At 39.5% G+C, this 17,582-nt stretch overlaps 1 protein-coding gene across 10 annotated transcripts in view; it reads right to left on the reverse strand.

The window, feature by feature from the left end:
• LOC111843783 (transcription factor 4) overlaps window positions 1-17,582 on the reverse strand; it is a 141,630-nt gene that overhangs the window by 97,017 nt on the left and 27,031 nt on the right. For 9 of the 10 annotated variants that reach the window (XM_023811639.2, XM_023811634.2, XM_023811640.2 and 6 more), the window contains 2 exons: window positions 14,235-14,290; window positions 5,600-5,696 (listed from right to left, as the gene is read on the reverse strand). In XM_023811639.2, coding sequence (XP_023667407.1) covers window positions 5,600-5,696; window positions 14,235-14,290 — 153 coding nt within the window. Of the gene's footprint in view, window positions 1-5,599; window positions 5,697-12,204; window positions 12,298-14,234; window positions 14,291-17,582 lie in introns of those variants that run through there. The other variant, XM_072714181.1, reaches the window with a different exon arrangement.

The raw sequence follows: 17,582 nt of genomic DNA on the forward strand, positions 1-17,582 counted from the left end.
CCTTTCTTGAAAAGGGTCAATTTTGTATAAGCAACCCCCCTGAGTATATCCTCCCATTTACTTTAGAGATTCTAATTAAAAATGTAATTAAATAAACCAATCAAAGTACTGGACACACAGACAGAATATCAAAACTCACCAAACTTGCAAAAATATATTAGTTACAATATCCTATACTATATAATAAAATATGTGTTTAGTCTCCCCAAAGAAAATGATCCAAAATGGCTGTCCATTTCATAACACATAGCACACACTAGGCTACGTCACTCTGAATACCATGACATTTCGGTGGATTCCGTAATATACCGTAAAACAGCCTAAATGTATGTTGTTACAGTTAGCTTTATCACACAATAAGTTACCAGTGAATCTCTGTAATTTGTTTATAGCTCATATCTTGATTTTCATAAACTATCTGTACAATTTTCATTATTTTCATTCAGGCAAAGATCAAATCTCACACTCAGAGTGCTTTAAGTACCAAGTTGTTTGAGCATATTACACTTCATGACAAGCCTTTACCAGAATTTACAGAACTGCTCCTTAACACTTAATTCCTTGGGAACCTACATACAATTAGGATGAAAACTGCAATCGTTTAATATCAAATATACAGAATCACTCATTTGTATAATGATTTTCTATTTGATTCCTAAAATATTAGTTAACACTTTACATTAAGTGCACCTTCATAATGCATACATAATGCATTCATAGAACATTCAGTGCACCTTCATAATGCATTCATAGAACATTCAGTGCACCTTCATAATGCATTCATAGAACATTCATAAGCAGCATGCAAGTACTGTACACCTTAGCACCCTAACATCCCTTAACAGCTTTAACATACATTAATATTAATTCTGAGATACAGAAATAAGTGGTGGAAGAAAAAATAAATTATATATACACTATATAGACAAAGGTATTGGGACACATCTCTCAATAATTTAATTCAGGTGTGTCATTCAGTGCCATTGCATCTAGGCATGAGGTCAGGCATACAAATATTTGCGAAAAAATGGGTCACTCAATGTTTCACATGATGCCACCTTTGCAAGAAGTCAGTTTGTGAAATTTCTTCCCTGCTAGATACTCCATGGTCAACTGTAAGTGGTATTATTGCAGTGTATCTTAGTGTAAGAATAAGGAACAACAGAAACTCAGCCACAGAGTGGCAGATCACGTAAAGTAACAGAGCAGGGTCCCGGACTGCAGAAATGTTGCTAACACTCTGTTGACTCAGTAACTGCAGAGTGCCAAACTTCCTCTGGCATTAACCCCAGCATAAAAACTGTGCGCTGGGAGCTTCATGGAACGAGTTTCCATGGCCGAGCAGCTGCATGCAAGCCTCACATCACTAAGCGCAATGCGAAGCGTCAGATGGAGTGATGTAAAGTACACTGCCACTGGACTCTGGAGCAGTGGAAACATGTTCTGTGGAGTGACAAATCACGCTACTTTGTCTGGCAGTCTGATGGACGAGTTTGGTCAATGCCAGGACAACATTACCTGTCTGACTGCATTATGCCAACTGTAAAGTTTGGTGGAGGAGGGATAATGGTATGCGGTTGTTTTTCAGGGGTTGGGCTCGACCTCTTAGTTCCAGTGAAGGGAACTCTTAATGCTTCAGAATACCAAGAAATTGTGGACTATTCTATGCTTCCAGCTTTATGGGAACAGTTTGGAGAAAGCCCTTTTCTGTTCCAGTATGATTGTGCCCCAGTGCACAAAGTGAGATCCATAAAGACATGGTTGGGTGAGTTTTGTGTGGAAAAACTTGACTGGCCCACACAGAGCCCCTGACCTCAACCCCATCAAACACCTTTGGGATGAACTAGAACGGCGACTGTGAGCCAGGCCTTCACATCCAACATCAGTGTCTGACCTCACATATGTTCTACTGGATGAATGGGCAAAAATTCCCACAGTCACACTCCATAAACTTGTGGAAAGCCTTCCCAGAAGAGTGGCAGCTGTTATAGGTGCAAGGGGGGGAATCAACGGCATACTGATGCGTATGGATTTACAATGGGACATCATGGCCATGTCTCCCAGTACTTTTGTCCATACAGTGTACAGTCAGTCCTGCTACAATGCATATCATACCGCAAATCTGTTGTAACACAATTGATGTATGAGTATCCAAGTCCAACACAACACGACACAGAATCGCATTTGTATTTGCACAATTTTCAGAGAGAAAAGCACTACATGAACTGGTCTTAGCGAGAAACACTACTCACATGCAAAAACAGCTATCCAAGTGAACGATAGTGATGTCCAATTCATGAAAAAATCGTTGTTTTGAACCCGTTCTTTTCAGTGAATCAGACAAATCAGATTCCATATCTAAAAGAATCAAACTTTTTGTACATTCACGCATCGTACAAGTCAAAGTCTTAGATTCTAAGCGTATAAAAATATTTTTAAAATTCACTTACATTTGCTTTTCGCAGACTGACTGTAGTGCTTAAGTGCGCCTCTGCACATCGCAATCTGTTGTATTTCTGCTGTGTGCATGCCCGGCCGCATGGTGCCCCTCCGCATACCGTAACCTGCTGTATTTATGCTGTGTGCATGCCCGGCCGCATGGTGCCCCTCCGCATACCGTAACCTGCTGTATTTCTGCTGTGTGCATGCCCGGCCGCATGGTGCCCCTCCGCATACCGTAACCTGCTGTATTTCTGCTGTGTGCATGCCTAGATGCATGGTAGCAGTGGCTCACTACTCCCGACTCTCGGCAATCGGCAGCTTAGCAAGTTTGGCAAGTTCGGTTGAAGCAATTACTAGGCAATTCCCGTCAAACTGATAAGACCCACAGATGATGTTAATGATATACATTTATTAACGTATTATTATTTCTTATTGAAAATGAATATGATTACATTATTGGTAACTGGTATTAGTATTTTTATTATTCAATTCATTTTGTTTGACATAAGTCACTAAGTTTTTTGTATTTTACTATGCGATTTTAGTGAACGCACACTCACACGGCTTTTGTTGGATGGCTTTAAGAACCCCATTTTAATTCCCAAACTTCAGCTCAAGGGCACCCCTGCCATTCCATGTACGTCTTAAATTTTGCCACCAGCTCACATAAGAAATGAGGTATTGATTGCTATACTGGATGGAAACAGGACAAATGCTGCTTGCACATGGGATCCAGACAGCTGCATTAAAGCATAATGATACAACACGATACAATCACAGAAGTGATTTTTAATGAATTTTTATATATGAAATAGTATCCATAGAGTAATCATGTCTGCTGCACACCATGGCAATCAGGTTTGAAAATGGGACCCTTTGAAACACACTAATGAAAATCCCGTTAATTAAATGCACTGTTAATGATTTTTTTTTTTTTAAGAATCCACAAACAAAGCTTTGCCATACGATACTTGCTTTATTGTGACAGGTGTGAAATGCCACACATAAGCTTTGTTTTGATGAAGAGAACATAGTCTTAAGATCAATATTACACTACGCACACTATTATGAAGTGAAAAGAACAGAAGACGGCAGCTGTAACGATGGGCCGTCATTGAAACATCACACCTCTCACATGACTGCATCTATTTACTTGGTGAATTTTGAAGAGACTCTGCAATCATATGCACTGAGGCATAACACTAAGGCTACGGGTCATAGCGGTGCGACTCACAGGCTTTGCTTAGATCAGAAGGCATACAGAAACCCCCTCTCCCAGCAACGTTAATGCTGCTGTGCGAACCCTGGTTCATACTTCACTATTCTGCACGCCGTTAAGGTCCGGCACATGGTCGGTATTCCACCAGACCAGCAGAGGGCAGATAAATTGCAAGAAACACAAAATACAAGCAGTGAAATGATACACTTTTATAAGCAGTTTTAGAGTTGTTACTAGGCCTGGGTGATGAGGTACTACATTCTGCAGTATTTTGAAATCACAACGAAAGTGCCAGTGTGAAAATACGCAATATTTTAAAACCTAATTTTATTATTTCATATAATATGAAAGAAATTATATATCATTATATATTACTCATAAATAGAACAACTGGAAACTACTACAGAAAAAAATCTGTATTTTTTTCTGTAATTTAAAAACCCACAGTCATTGATTCTTGGCAATGTTTCAATTTGACCTACTCAGAAATTTCAGCTGCATATCACACATGCCGCAGTCTTGCTGTTACAGGTAAAAGAAATTACTTAGGTGATTTGGTGACTGAATTGCCCTTAGGATTAAGGACATAAATGGCCCGCGATATGCTGCCACTCTGCCTAAGGCATTACTTGCCTTGTGCCCAATGTTTCCAGAAATACCTTTGCAGAGATACTTATTTACATAAGCAGCAGAAGTAAACTCCCAGTCTTTGTACATTTCCCAGAAATGTACCCTTGGTTTTCTGCATCTAGTATTTCATTGTGCTACTTAGTATGTTTGGGTATAGCCAGTGATCAGGTGGTGTGTATTTTTTTGGCTTTTTTTGTCAATAAAAATTTTGTTACAAACACGACTGGCAGAACCAAAGGCAAAATCTTTGTGCCATTAGGCAGTAGGCTATGAGTTCTTAAGTTCCCATGAAAAGAAATCAAAAGGTTGCCTGGACACTCTCTAAATGAATGTGATGTTGAAAATCAGTACAGTTTATGATTGAAATCATGCTGAATTATTAAGGTACTGCCAAAGCAAAGGCTTAAATTACAATCAAATTATGATAATTTCAATAAATCTAACACCATCTTCTGTTACAATACTTTTTAAGCTTGTTGAGGACTTCCCTAACAACAGGGTATTACAATGGTGATATAGAGTAATCAAAAGGGAGGTGTACTTTTCTGATATATTACAGAGAAAAATCCCTTATGACAACTAGTCATTTGGTTCTTGGATTTCTTTGTAATTAATTAATTAATATACCACTGATATATCATTTTTAAGAACAATTACTTTACACAATATTTTTATGATAAACATTACTATTTGTTTTATTGTAAATGTCAGCAAAACACTGATTTGAAGCATAAGACAATTAATCCCTCCGTTTTTCATACCTCCTTATTCAGTAAAGGGTCACGGTGAGCTTGGGGCCCATACCACAGCACACAAAACACAGAATACAAAGGCAGAAACCGCCCACATTAAGGCACCACGTCTCGCAGGGCAAACACACATACACACAGTCACACGCTACAGGTGAGTCACAAGCACCAATCCACCAGCCTCATATTACTGCAGCACATGCCTGCAGACCTGGGTACCCAGAGGAAGCAGCAGTGACCACGGGAACTAAAGTGCAAACTCCAGACACCTTCAGCCTAGGCTGAAACTCACAACCAAGAAGGCACAAAGCCACAGCGCCCCCCCCTCCCCAAACCTCCGAGGAGAAACAAAGTAATCATTTTCATCTTGATAAAATGCAAAATCACAAGCAATATATAAAGAGAAATAAATGTGAAACAACAACTCAAATCATCAGTGAATCATCCACTTCCAACATCCAGAAGCCCTCACAAGAGGAATTTCATAGAATTTTTTTTTGAAAATGGTGACAACCAGGCAACATAGAGGCACTAAATGAGAATAACGAAGAGGAATTACCTGTTAGTCGGGAATTGACATAGGGAGGGGAGATAGTGTCAAGTGAGCTCTGGTCCCGGTTTGTCATGTGGGGGTACTGAGCGCCTTCCACATGATTCTGAAAGTGAGAAGCAGGGATGTAGACAAGCATAAATGCTGAGAATCAAGGTTACGGACAAATACTTATACACCAAAACCAAGACCTCAGTAACCAGTCTTTTTATGAGTCTTTATCTCTCACAATACAAGACTTTTGCCTCCCAAAACCAGAGCATATCTTGCATGATTTTAAAATGTTTGAGTTGCTCAGAACTGCTCTTTTTCACTATGCATGTACAATTAATTTAGTGGTCCCTAACAGCCTGCATGCAGGAGATTGCTTGAATATAAAACTGGGATAGGTTACTCATATGAACATCATATGAAATAAACCAACACTATACTGAAATGGTCACTACAGTAGAACACCTAAATACTTAAGTACAATTTTTTTTAAATTATAATTTGATGAAGATAGCTTTTAAGTCTTATTCCCTATGGTTTCTGTATGTCGAAGCTTACAGAATAGGCATAAATATTATATAACAATATAAAAAAAAACAAAACAATCAATAAATAATTACATTACGCATCTTGGTTCTTAATATGGTCCTAAGAAAAGAAAGAAACAAGAATATTCAAAGAATATGAAAGATGCTCTAGATTCGGAGGGTTGCTGGTTCGATTCCTAGGGTCAGAAGAGTGACTTCCCCATCGGGTTTCTGAGCAAGGCCCGTAATCCTCAGCTGCTCCAGGGACGGTCTGACCTGGCTTTCTCAAAATGTATGTCATGTTGGATTAAAAATTTCTGCTAAATAAATAAACACATTTGTTCTGAAATAAGACCAGCTACAGACTACAGACTGTCAGGCAAATAAATTTCAACTTAAGTTAAATATACAGCATTAAATATAAAACCAAAAGTTACTCTGCTGTAATGTAGAATACGATAAAATTATAAAACAGAAGTAGGAGAAATTCCTTTATATGTCATTTCTGGAATATGAAACTTCATTATGAAATGTAGAGCCATTCATTATACATTAATTGCATAATGAATAATTACAGCAGGTCCATAGCACCTGGAATTCAAGCCTATAAGGTTCAATTATCTACAACAAACCATGAAGTACAGTAGCTCTTATCATTACAAGCACAAATTTTGCAACAGCATTTTTTATTCAAACTGAATGTATCACAAACAGCATGTTTTGACTGGGCTGGATATTCTGATGCATATATTATTATATTCATGCATTCTATGAAAATGTTTAATATACAATAACATACAATTTTCTCAGGTTAAAATGAGCTCTTTCACCACCTACTCTACTTACTGACAAAATTAACACCAAGACAGGGAAGAAAGTAGATGAGGAAACCTACTTTCCAACTGTCAGGTTTTCCTAAAAGAATAATTTCCTCTCTTTAGGTGCTTTCCACTGAAGGTTTGAAACCTGGTTCCTGGTTCCAAGGTCCTGAGCTGTTTCGACCAGAAATTTTTGCAGTTCCCGGCCACTTTTGTGTGTTGCTTTCCCACCACACAACAGGAACTGTAACCTTTATGCTAAATAAGCCACGATGCAAACAGTTTGCAGATTAAATATTCACACACAATTTCATTTGCAATGAACAGCCCCAATTTTACTGTTGTGATCTTTGATGTTATTGTAGTCTTGCTTCACTTTTTGTGCCATTGCTCTGCGGTGTGGCTGATCCCCAGCTCAGCCAAATGCAATGAGACCTTGAGATGAAGTTTATAGCTCCCCTTGCACGATTCAACTTCCCTCTGTATATCGTCCTTCAAATTAATGCTCAACAACACTTGTACATCATCATCTGTCCATTAAGTATACACACTGATCAGCCATAACACTAAAACGACCTGTCTAATATTGTGTAGGTCCCTTTTGTGACGCCAAATCAGCTCTGACCCATCGAGGCATGGACTCCAGAAGACCTCTGAAGGTGTCCTGTGGTATCTGGCACTAAGACGTTAGCAGCAGATCCTTTAAGTCCTCTAAGTTGCGAGGTGGGGTCTCCATGGATCAGACTTGTTTGTCCAGCACATCCCACAGATGCTGGATCATATTCAGATCTGGGGAATTTGGAGGGCAAGTCAACACCTTGAACTCATTTTCCATGTTCCTAAAATCATTCCTGAACAATTTTTGCAGGATGGCAGAGCACATTATCCTGCTGAAGAAAAGCCACTGCCATCGTTGAATACCATTGCCATGATGGGGTATACTTGGTCTCTAAAATTGTTTAGGTAAGTGGTATGTATCAGAGTAACATCCACATTAATGTCAGGACCCAAGGTTTCCCAGCAGAACATCGCCCAGATCATCACACTCTGCCGGCTTGCCTTCTTGCCACAGTGCATCCTGGTGCCATCTCTTCCCCAGATATATGAAATGCATGCACCCGGCCGTCCACATGATGTAACAGAAAATGTGACTCATCAGACTAGGCCACTTTCTTCCATCACTCCAAGGTCCAGTTCTATCACTCACGTGGCTACTGTAGTCGCTTTCGGCTGTGGACAGGGGGCAGCTAAATAACTCTAATTGGTCTGTGGTTACACGGCCCGATACGCAGCAAGCTGCAATGCACTGTGTGTTCTGGCACCATTCTATCATAGCCAGTATTAACTTTTTCAATTTGTGCTACAGTCCCTCTTCTGTGGAACTGGACCAGACGGGCTAGCCTTTGCTCCCCAGGCACATCAAAGAGCTGTGGTTGCCCATGACCACTTTGCTCCCCAGGCACATCAATGAGCTGTGGTTGCCTATGACCCCTTTGCTCCCCAGGCACATCAATGAGCTGTGGTTGCCCATGACCACTTTGCTCCCGCGGCACATCAATGAGCTGTGGTTGCCCATGACCCCTTTGCTCCCCAGGCACATCAAAGACCTGTGGTTGCCCATGACCACTTTGCTCCCCAGGCACATCAATGAGCTGTGGTTGCCCATGACCCCTTTGCTCCCCAGGCACATCAAGGAGCTGTGGTTGCCCATGACCCCTTTGCTTCCCAGGCACATCAATGAGCTGTGGCTGCCCATGACCCCTTTGCTCCCCAGGCACATCAAAGAGCTGTGGTTGCCCATGACCACTTTGCTCCCCAGGCACATCAATGAGCTGTGGTTGCCCATGACCCCTTTTGCTCCCCAGGCACATCAAAGAGCTGTGGTTGCCCATGACCCCGTCGTTGGTTAGCCGGTTGTCCTTCCTTGGACCACTTTTGTCAAAGTCGCTCAGATTTATATGCTTGCCCTTTTTTTCTCCTTCAAACACATCAACTTTGAGAACCGATTGTTCACTTGCCTAATATATAATGACACCTTTACCAGGCACCATTGTAATGTGGTAATCAAGGTTATTCACTTCACCTGTCAGTGGTTTTAATGTTATGGCAGATCAGTGAATTTATATTTCTCCATCTAGAAAAAAATTTGATTTGATGATTTGGTACATTCTTATCTTACCACATTGCTTTTCCATAAATGCAGTTGATCATTTAAATGTTTATTGTGTAATAAACTGTAACTGAATGTATTTTAAATAAGGTATTGCAATGGGTTATGATTAAGTCCATCTCTACGGCCAGTTCAGTTTTATTAAAATACAGTGGTACCTTGGAACATGAACTTAATACATTCTAGAAGGCTGGTCAAGTTGCGTTTCGGTCGAGCCCCAAGTCAATAGTCCCCGTAAGTTTATAATGTAAATTAATTTAATCTGTTCCAAACCAAATGATCCCTATTTTAAGCTTTCTACCTACCTAACTGACAAAAACATGCATGAAAAAGCACACATACAAATGTGCTAAACACGAAACAAATGACAATCCCATACTCTGGCGCGAAAGCAGACACTCGTGCACCACCTTCAATACTCGCTATAATTTCATTTTTAAGTTCTTCAGTTACTCTCACCATTTTTCTCTTTGGATTGCTGCTATCACTGCTCACTTTCTTAGGGGCCATGATTACTGTTTCACTAAATGTACTGTATATAAAGTGCAAAAAAAAATCACACTGAACGCAGCTTTCGCACGTCCAATTCGGTTGCAAGGTACTGCGAGACTCAGAGCGATTCATAGGCATCAGCATCCCAGTAGGCCTGTTTGCCTTTGTGTCAGCCCATCAGAGACACGTCTCGATTGTACAAGTTTTAGCACATCTGTTTTGTCGTGTTTCAAATTTTAGGTCGAGTCGTGGCTAGATTTTTCTCGACCAATCCATTCGAGGTTCGTATTGGTAGAGTTGAATGCATTTCGACCCATACAAGTTTTAGCAGGAATGGTCGAGAAAGATTTAGGTCGGGGTACAAGTCGAAAAAAATTCAACAGACCCATTTGATGTTTGAGTTGGTTGAGTTAATTAAGAGGCGTTTGAGTTCCAAGATTCTACTATAGTTATACATTTCGTTGCCAATTTCTAAATGCAGAATATTTCATCCTAATAAGTTTTCTAATTCACTCATACTTCTTAAACTATGTAGGCACATTTTCCTATAAATTTTAAATCAAATTCAAATTTTAAATGGTGTTGCCCACATAATCTGGTTCCCATGTACATAGTTGCCTGGCGCGTTGGCACTAGAAGTACGAACATTCAGGGCCGAGGACTGTCTGGCGCCACGATGCGCCTGCTTTCACGTAAAAACTAGCCCTTACGCGTATTCTCCTCTCACCAGTGTGTTCACGGCCACCATGATTAACCCGAAAAAGGCGGCGCAGCCATGCAAGAAATATAAATTATTCTTAAAGCAAGAAAACAGGGTCACGCCCTCAATAATTTTGGTAACAAGCAAAATGTGGAACATGGACTGTTTTATTTGCATTTTGCAACCTAACTGAAATCTGCAGAAACCATTTTGAATACAAAAGCATTGCAATAGCCTACTATGTATTTCTTTGGTCATTCTCACCAACATGAAATTTCCTGAAAATTAAATGTTACAGTGAAACACTATGTTTGAATTTTCTGCAGAGAAACTGATATATGAACTTATTAGGTGTACTAAAATTATATAATTTGTAGCTCTGATTTACCGATCTTTCAACCCTTTTCCCTAAACAGACACTACTGCCTTAAAATCAAATAACAAAAAACAAGATTACATGTTTTTAAATCTTTCAAATATATCACAGGTAACCCATAACAGACAATCAACTAGTATAATATGTACATTCATTTCTTTAACTGTTTTGTATTGTCAGTTGTTTTACTCTGCAACTGATTAAGCACCCCAGAGGCAAAATCTCCATTACTAATGCAAGTTTGTCAGACTAATTTCAAAATTTAGAGAAAACAAAGATATGTTACGGTAATAAGCCTGTGAGAATGACCCGTATTGTGTTTAACTATGAATCCATGTGGCTGTCTTTTTTCCCCACTTCATTCAGAACAATTCTGTAAACAAGCAAATTTGCCAAACCAATAGATAAGGTGTAAATGTTAATATTATTAATAGCATGGACTGAAAGTTTAGAATGCATTGGTGATAAAATAATAATGCATTCAGCTGTACAGTCTGAACAAGTTTATGCGCTACAGCATGAGCTGCAATGTATTACTCCAAATCAATTGCTATAGTCACTGCCACTAAAAACCCACACATCTACACTATTAAGTGTAGAATGGTTACCAATAAGACAAGTGTCCTGGTCAGGTAGTTCCATTGGGGACCCCGGACCTAGTGGAAATAGTCTATGTATGAAGTGTATGTATATGTACAAAACTACGGGATGAATTGGGATTCAGAGTGTTGCATAAAACATGGATGTATTCAGTGTCATGACAAGGGCAGCTCTGTCTGTCCCACTCTCACAGGAGTGCGAGTACATGCACTGTGGCTTAGGATTGCAAGAACACACTACCTCCGTTTTTACTCATTTAGCCTAACTGATTCACCTATCTTAGATATTTCAGCAAATGCATTTTGGATTGTAACATTTATTTGTAAATGTATGATACATGTTCATTTTATTACGTTTAGCTTTCTGAAAACTGCAATATTGTGTTTGGCTATGTAGAGGCACATACTACAACCCTGCACAGCACAAAGTGAAAAATACACTTAAGTGCAGTAAAGTCAGTGGCAGAATACGCTTAAGAGTCATTCATACATACAAGTGAAACCCCCATAGTTCTGTTTCGTGCGTATCTAGCCTAAGTGCCCTTAAACCCCAGACTTAAGTCAATGGGAGATTACGCTTAAGTGAAAAAAGCGCACAGCTACACACTTTTTTGACTTAAGTGCAAGGGAGAATGACACACTAGTTGTATCTCATACCGAATTTGTGAGAGACGAGACACCTTCAGAAAACTAACAGGAAGTAGTCCCCTAAACTTCACCAAAAAGGTCACTTGTTACTGGTAGTATAGTAGTTCACTTTAAAAAGTTATCATGAAGGACATTAAGACAGTCACATGAAATCAGCGTCTGCTGTCCATCTACATCCTGACCCAAACAGAAATTAGCTTATTATGTGTGACTTCAGTCCCAACCATTGATCAGAAAAGCACCCTAATACAAGAGGCTACAATGACATCTCTTCAGAGGGATGTTGCACTTACTCTTCGGGATTAGGTGAAGTTCAGCAATCCAGGACATCACCAGAATCGACTTACTACTCCACTGTATGAAGCAGTGCTAGCTGAGGTGGTTTGGGCCCCTGAGGTTTACAGAAGGGGAAGTCCAAAAACAGTGAAATAGATACAGACTAGCCTTCTTTCATAAAAACCCCTTTCATAAAAAATGCAAAAAAGCACAATTAGATTGGCGGATAGGTGGATACCTTTTTTTCCCCAAATGTAAAAATGTCCATTTTGTCTCAGAATTTCAGTTTCATTTCTCATCTGAAAAGGACGGTTGTCTAAGCTCAGTGGCAATGCCCGTCTTTGCATGAGGCAATCAGTATGAATGACTCTCAGAAGCAAAAAGAGAGGCTCATTCTCATATTTGCAATATTACTTGCATTTAGCTATAATTTTCCTCTCTGTCCCTTTTAAGAATGGGCTGAAGGGAAACACCATATGATTGAATGTATCTGGTTAGCATATCCTGCAACAGTGACCAATCAGTTTAACCAGGATTCCTCTACTAGAACAAATTAAGAGTTTTTATGTTATGTTCAGTTTTGTTTGATTTTTTGTTTGTTTTTTTTGTACAATGTGCTGTGTGTGTCTAATAGGGGTGGGGAATGGGGAATAGATTGAATTACAAATCATGATTCTGTGAGCTGATTATGTTTGCCACATTTGTTAATTCTATTTACGGAGTTGCGTACAGTGCGACTTTATCATGAACTAGCAAGCGTGTGCAGGAACTTTTCCAGTATCATCTCGATTTAAATGCTTGGGCAAACTTTGGATTTTATAAAGTAAATGGACACCCAGATATGAGTGTGGGTACGTGCTTCAGTTAACAAGTCGGTGTAATTTTGGTACAGTAGCGAAACAGAATTTGTTTGGAAATTGTTTATTAAAACTGCAAACAGAATATAGAAAAAGTTGTAAGCCAAACAGAAGGTATTGTGTCTGCCGACATGATTTAATGACAAAACCTAAGAGACTCATCAGCATGGTAAAAATATGTAAAATGAATAAAAATTCACAAAAAAAAACTGCATTATAATCATAATGTACTAAATTCTGTGTTCTCTACTAACGAGTATGATCACATGTCTGTGGTGATAAACACCCCAATAATCTTATGCCAGTATTTTTTTTTTTTTTTTTTTTTGGCCAGTCAAAAGCGCCTTAAATGCCACGGGGAGACTAACTTGCAGAGGCTGTTTCTGCCGGGCTCTGGGTCATACATCCACTCGGGTGATGTCATCCCAAATGAGTTAGCATGTGGGATGTGTTTCCAGCAACATATCCCAGTTTCAGAATAGCAGAGCCAACTGTCTTGGGTTCATCAACTACTCTCTCTTCCAGTGATGGTATATTTTAATGGCAAACCAAAATTTTCCCAAACTATTCATTTAAATGATGTGGGAGGGTCTTTGAGCTCTCCAGCACTAGCCATAGTCAACTCACAGCCACAATTAGCATGTTTTCTTTGTTGAATTTAGGTTTTACCCATGTCTATATATTCATCTGCTTCATTGTGCGTACCGTACCAAAAATGCATGACGAATACGTGTATCTTTACAGCCCTTGTCTTTACTTTAATCGCACACCTGAACTGCTCTTCATCAAAAAGTATTTTAAAAGATTGTAATACATATTGAATCAGCAATTAAATATTGATATAATATCTATTTGGGTTATCTCTGCCAATTTCCACCCCTAGTGTTTATCCATGCATGTTTAAAGTGTTCTAGGACAATCACACTGGGAAGTTCAGATTTATTTCAATGATGATGATGCAGCACAAAATCTACTTTGCGGTTTTATTGTTTTCAGTGCTTCTAATATAATTCAAATATGACAGCTGCAGGAAAATTAAAAATATACAGACTCTGCACATATATTTGTCAGTTATTTATTACAGATGATTATAAGTATTTTGAGATCTAAAATTTGGTTTGGCAATATGTGATTTTTTTTTCTTTTACATAACTCTGTGCCAATGAGAAACAGAACCAGCTTAAGCCTACCTTAGAAGAACGGCCTCCATTTCCCCAAGACCCAGAGCTGCCTCTGTCTTCTAAATCTGGAAAGAGAAATACAGAAATTCTGAGGAAAGAAAACATTACTGCACTCAACTGCTCCAAACATGATTAGACCTGTAACATCCTGAAAGACATATATTTTACATATTATGTATCATCTTGGATTGCAAACATTATCATTGAAAGCCATCTCTCTCCAAAAACATATCCCTTAACCATACCTTTATGCATATGAACATCCACCAGATAAAGAAAAGGTTGCCAAATTCTGTCACCCCATATTTCTTCTTGCCTACTCGTATTCTTGGGGTATGAAATACGAGGCAGATCTTTAAAAACTAGACAGGGGGCTGATGTAAACAACAGCATTACATCGCTCCTGTGGCAATGTCGTCATGGCACAAGGCATTGTGGGTTTTGCTTGTTACGGTCGCCATTTTTGAAGTAATCCTGCTTTGTTCACAATGGCCCCGGACAGCCCCGTCACCTGCACTGCCCATCTAATCCGCACTCGTCCCACTCTCCAACCTGCAGAAATTCTACAAGTAATGGATGGATCAACTACCTGTACAATGTTCCTGGGAAGTTGGCAAAAAGATCAACAGAGTAAGTGTTTGGGTTGATTTGGGGTCTTTTGGGGGAAGATTTTCAAGAAAGACTTCCATTCATATAATATTTTGCCAAATAGTAAAAGGATCCATCAAATATGAAATAGAGTACAACAACAAATAGAGTGATCCTGTTTACAAGGATAAGCCTCTATTCTTTTCGATGTAACCAAGTGGTGTTGCTTTAATTTTGGTCTGATTTATCTCAGAATTTGATCACATCCAGTGTTTCACCCTTTCAACATGTTTGCAAAATCTGAAAAAGATCCATGCAATACTTTTAGAGTTACTGTGTTCACGAGAAGTGGTTAATGCTGTCACCTCATCATACCTCAGGGACCTTGGCTCAAGTCCCAGCCAAGATCCCATGTCTGTGTGGAGTTTGCATGTTCTCCCCGTGTTGTTGTGGAGTTTCCCTCCTAAAGTCCAAAAACATGCTGAGGCTGACTGGTGTTTCCAAATTGCCAATAGGGATATGTATGTATGTCTGTATGTATGTGTGTGTGTGTGTGTCTGCATGTGGGGTGAGTGAATGGTGTGTGAGTGTGCCCTGTAATGGGTTGGCACCCCATCCTGGTTTGCTCCCTAGCTTGTGCCTGTAGCTTCCAAGATTCGGACCCCCAATGTGACCATGAATAGGATAAGTGGTTTCAGAAAATGGATGGATGGATGGATGGATGGATGGATGAATTGTGCTCCTTTCCATTCATGAATTGCAATTTGAATTGAACTGGCCACACACAATTCAAAGAAATTCAATACAACCACACAACAGGAATGTCATTTAACCTTGCAAAACATAAATGAGTAGATAAATAATCAATCTTGTTTCTAGATGGTACAAGCATGTGAAAATAATTAGTCTTTATTAAGAAATATCCACATCATCTTTCAAATTATATCTAGAGACAAAGGATGTGTTTTGGATCACCTATGCAAAAACACTGACAAATTCACTTATTTAGGCAAAAGAAAAATAACAAAGATGTCAATTTCTGCTGATGAAAAAGCTAGAACACCCTATGCCCTAACAACTAGAGTTTCCCCCTTTGGTTGAAATAACCTCAGACATTCCCTATAGCTATATACTAGTCTCTCTGACTGGAAGAGAGTTTTCCACAGTCCTCAATGCAGGATTCTTTCATTTCTTTAAATGCCCAACCACCCCCACCCCTTTGGAGGACAACTTTATGTTTTAATTAGCTGAACAACAGATCAATACATTAAGTGAAGCCACTCCAAACCAGCCCACCCACTCCATTATGACAACACAGTATATAGATGGACTAGTACAGTAGGACATGGCAGGTAAAATGGACGTTGTAAGACCAAACAGATTGACGCGGACCCACAAGACAGGACAGGAATTCTTTCAGCTGTGTGATATTTGAGGGATCTCCTGCATGCACAGCCTGTTTCAAATAACCCCACAGCATCTCAATAGGATTAAGATCTGAGCTTAGACTTGGCCATTCCAGAACTCTCCATCTCCTTCTTTTGAACCATTCCTTGGTGGATTTACCAGAATGTTTTACGTTACTGTTATGTTGCATCGTCCACCTCCGCTTCAATTTTTGGACATATGGTCTCACCCTTTGATACAATGAAGAATTCATATGGATTTTATAATGGTGAGCTGACCAGGCCATGCTGCATCAAAGCAGCCCTAAACCACGACATTTCCACGCCCATCTTCACAGTTGGTTTCAGGTTCTCTGGCTCAAATACTGTCTATGGTTTATGCCAAACATGTGAATTCTGCGAATTCAGTTGTAGGTTCATCTGTCCAAAGCCCATTGTTCCAGAAGTCCTGGTCTTTATCTAGGTGTTCCGTGGCAAACTTCAGTCTTGTTTTCTTCGACTGCAAGGGTTTCCTCCCTTACATACCTCCCATAAAATAATAACTTGTGCAGTCTCTTTCTGATGGCAGATGTTGCTGAAGGTCCTGTGATGACATTCTAGGATTGTTGGAGACTTCTTTAAGCATCTTGCGGTCTGCTCTTCCGCTGAAATTGTTAGGACGGCCTGACCTGGCCACGCCGGCAGTTGTGCACTTGTGAATTACTTTCCGGACAGTGCAATGGATGATTTCACATTCTTCTGAGATCTTTTTATATCCCTTGCTAGACTCATATGTATTTTCAAGCTTCTTTCTGAAGGCCTCAGAGAGCTCTTTGCATCTTACCACGGTGAAACCACTTACTCCAACAATCAAGAGCTAAATGTCTTAGGTTTAAATAAGACAGGCTCCTCCAAAATGCTCGGTAATGATGTTCTAATCATTTGCACCTGATGTGGTGTACCTAAATCTAATTCTAAACATTAAGTAGTAATGGATGTGGGCTTGTCCTAGCTTTTTCCTCATAAGAAATGCTTTTCGATTCATTACATTTTACAAATCATTATAAAAAGACATTTCTTCAGTTTTATTTGTTTTGTTAAATTACCTTAATCTCTCAGTCGTTAAAACATAAAATATGGAGTAATGGTTAGGGAAGCGCATTTGTAATTGAAAAACTGCTGGTTTGAATCCCTGACCAGCAAGGTACCGCCCCCAAGCACTGCTCCCTGGGCGTTGAATTAGCTGCCCCCTGCTACGCCATAATGTCACATATGGATTAAATGCAGAGGACACGTTTCGCTGTTGTGCACTGTATGCTGTGCTGTGTCAACAATGACTAATCACTTCACGAAATGTCCATATGTTTATCTATGTTAATAAAGA

The sequence above is a fragment of the Paramormyrops kingsleyae genome, chromosome 7, assembly GCF_048594095.1.
Source record: "Paramormyrops kingsleyae isolate MSU_618 chromosome 7, PKINGS_0.4, whole genome shotgun sequence".
In the NCBI taxonomy this organism is placed as follows: domain Eukaryota; kingdom Metazoa; phylum Chordata; class Actinopteri; order Osteoglossiformes; family Mormyridae; genus Paramormyrops; species Paramormyrops kingsleyae.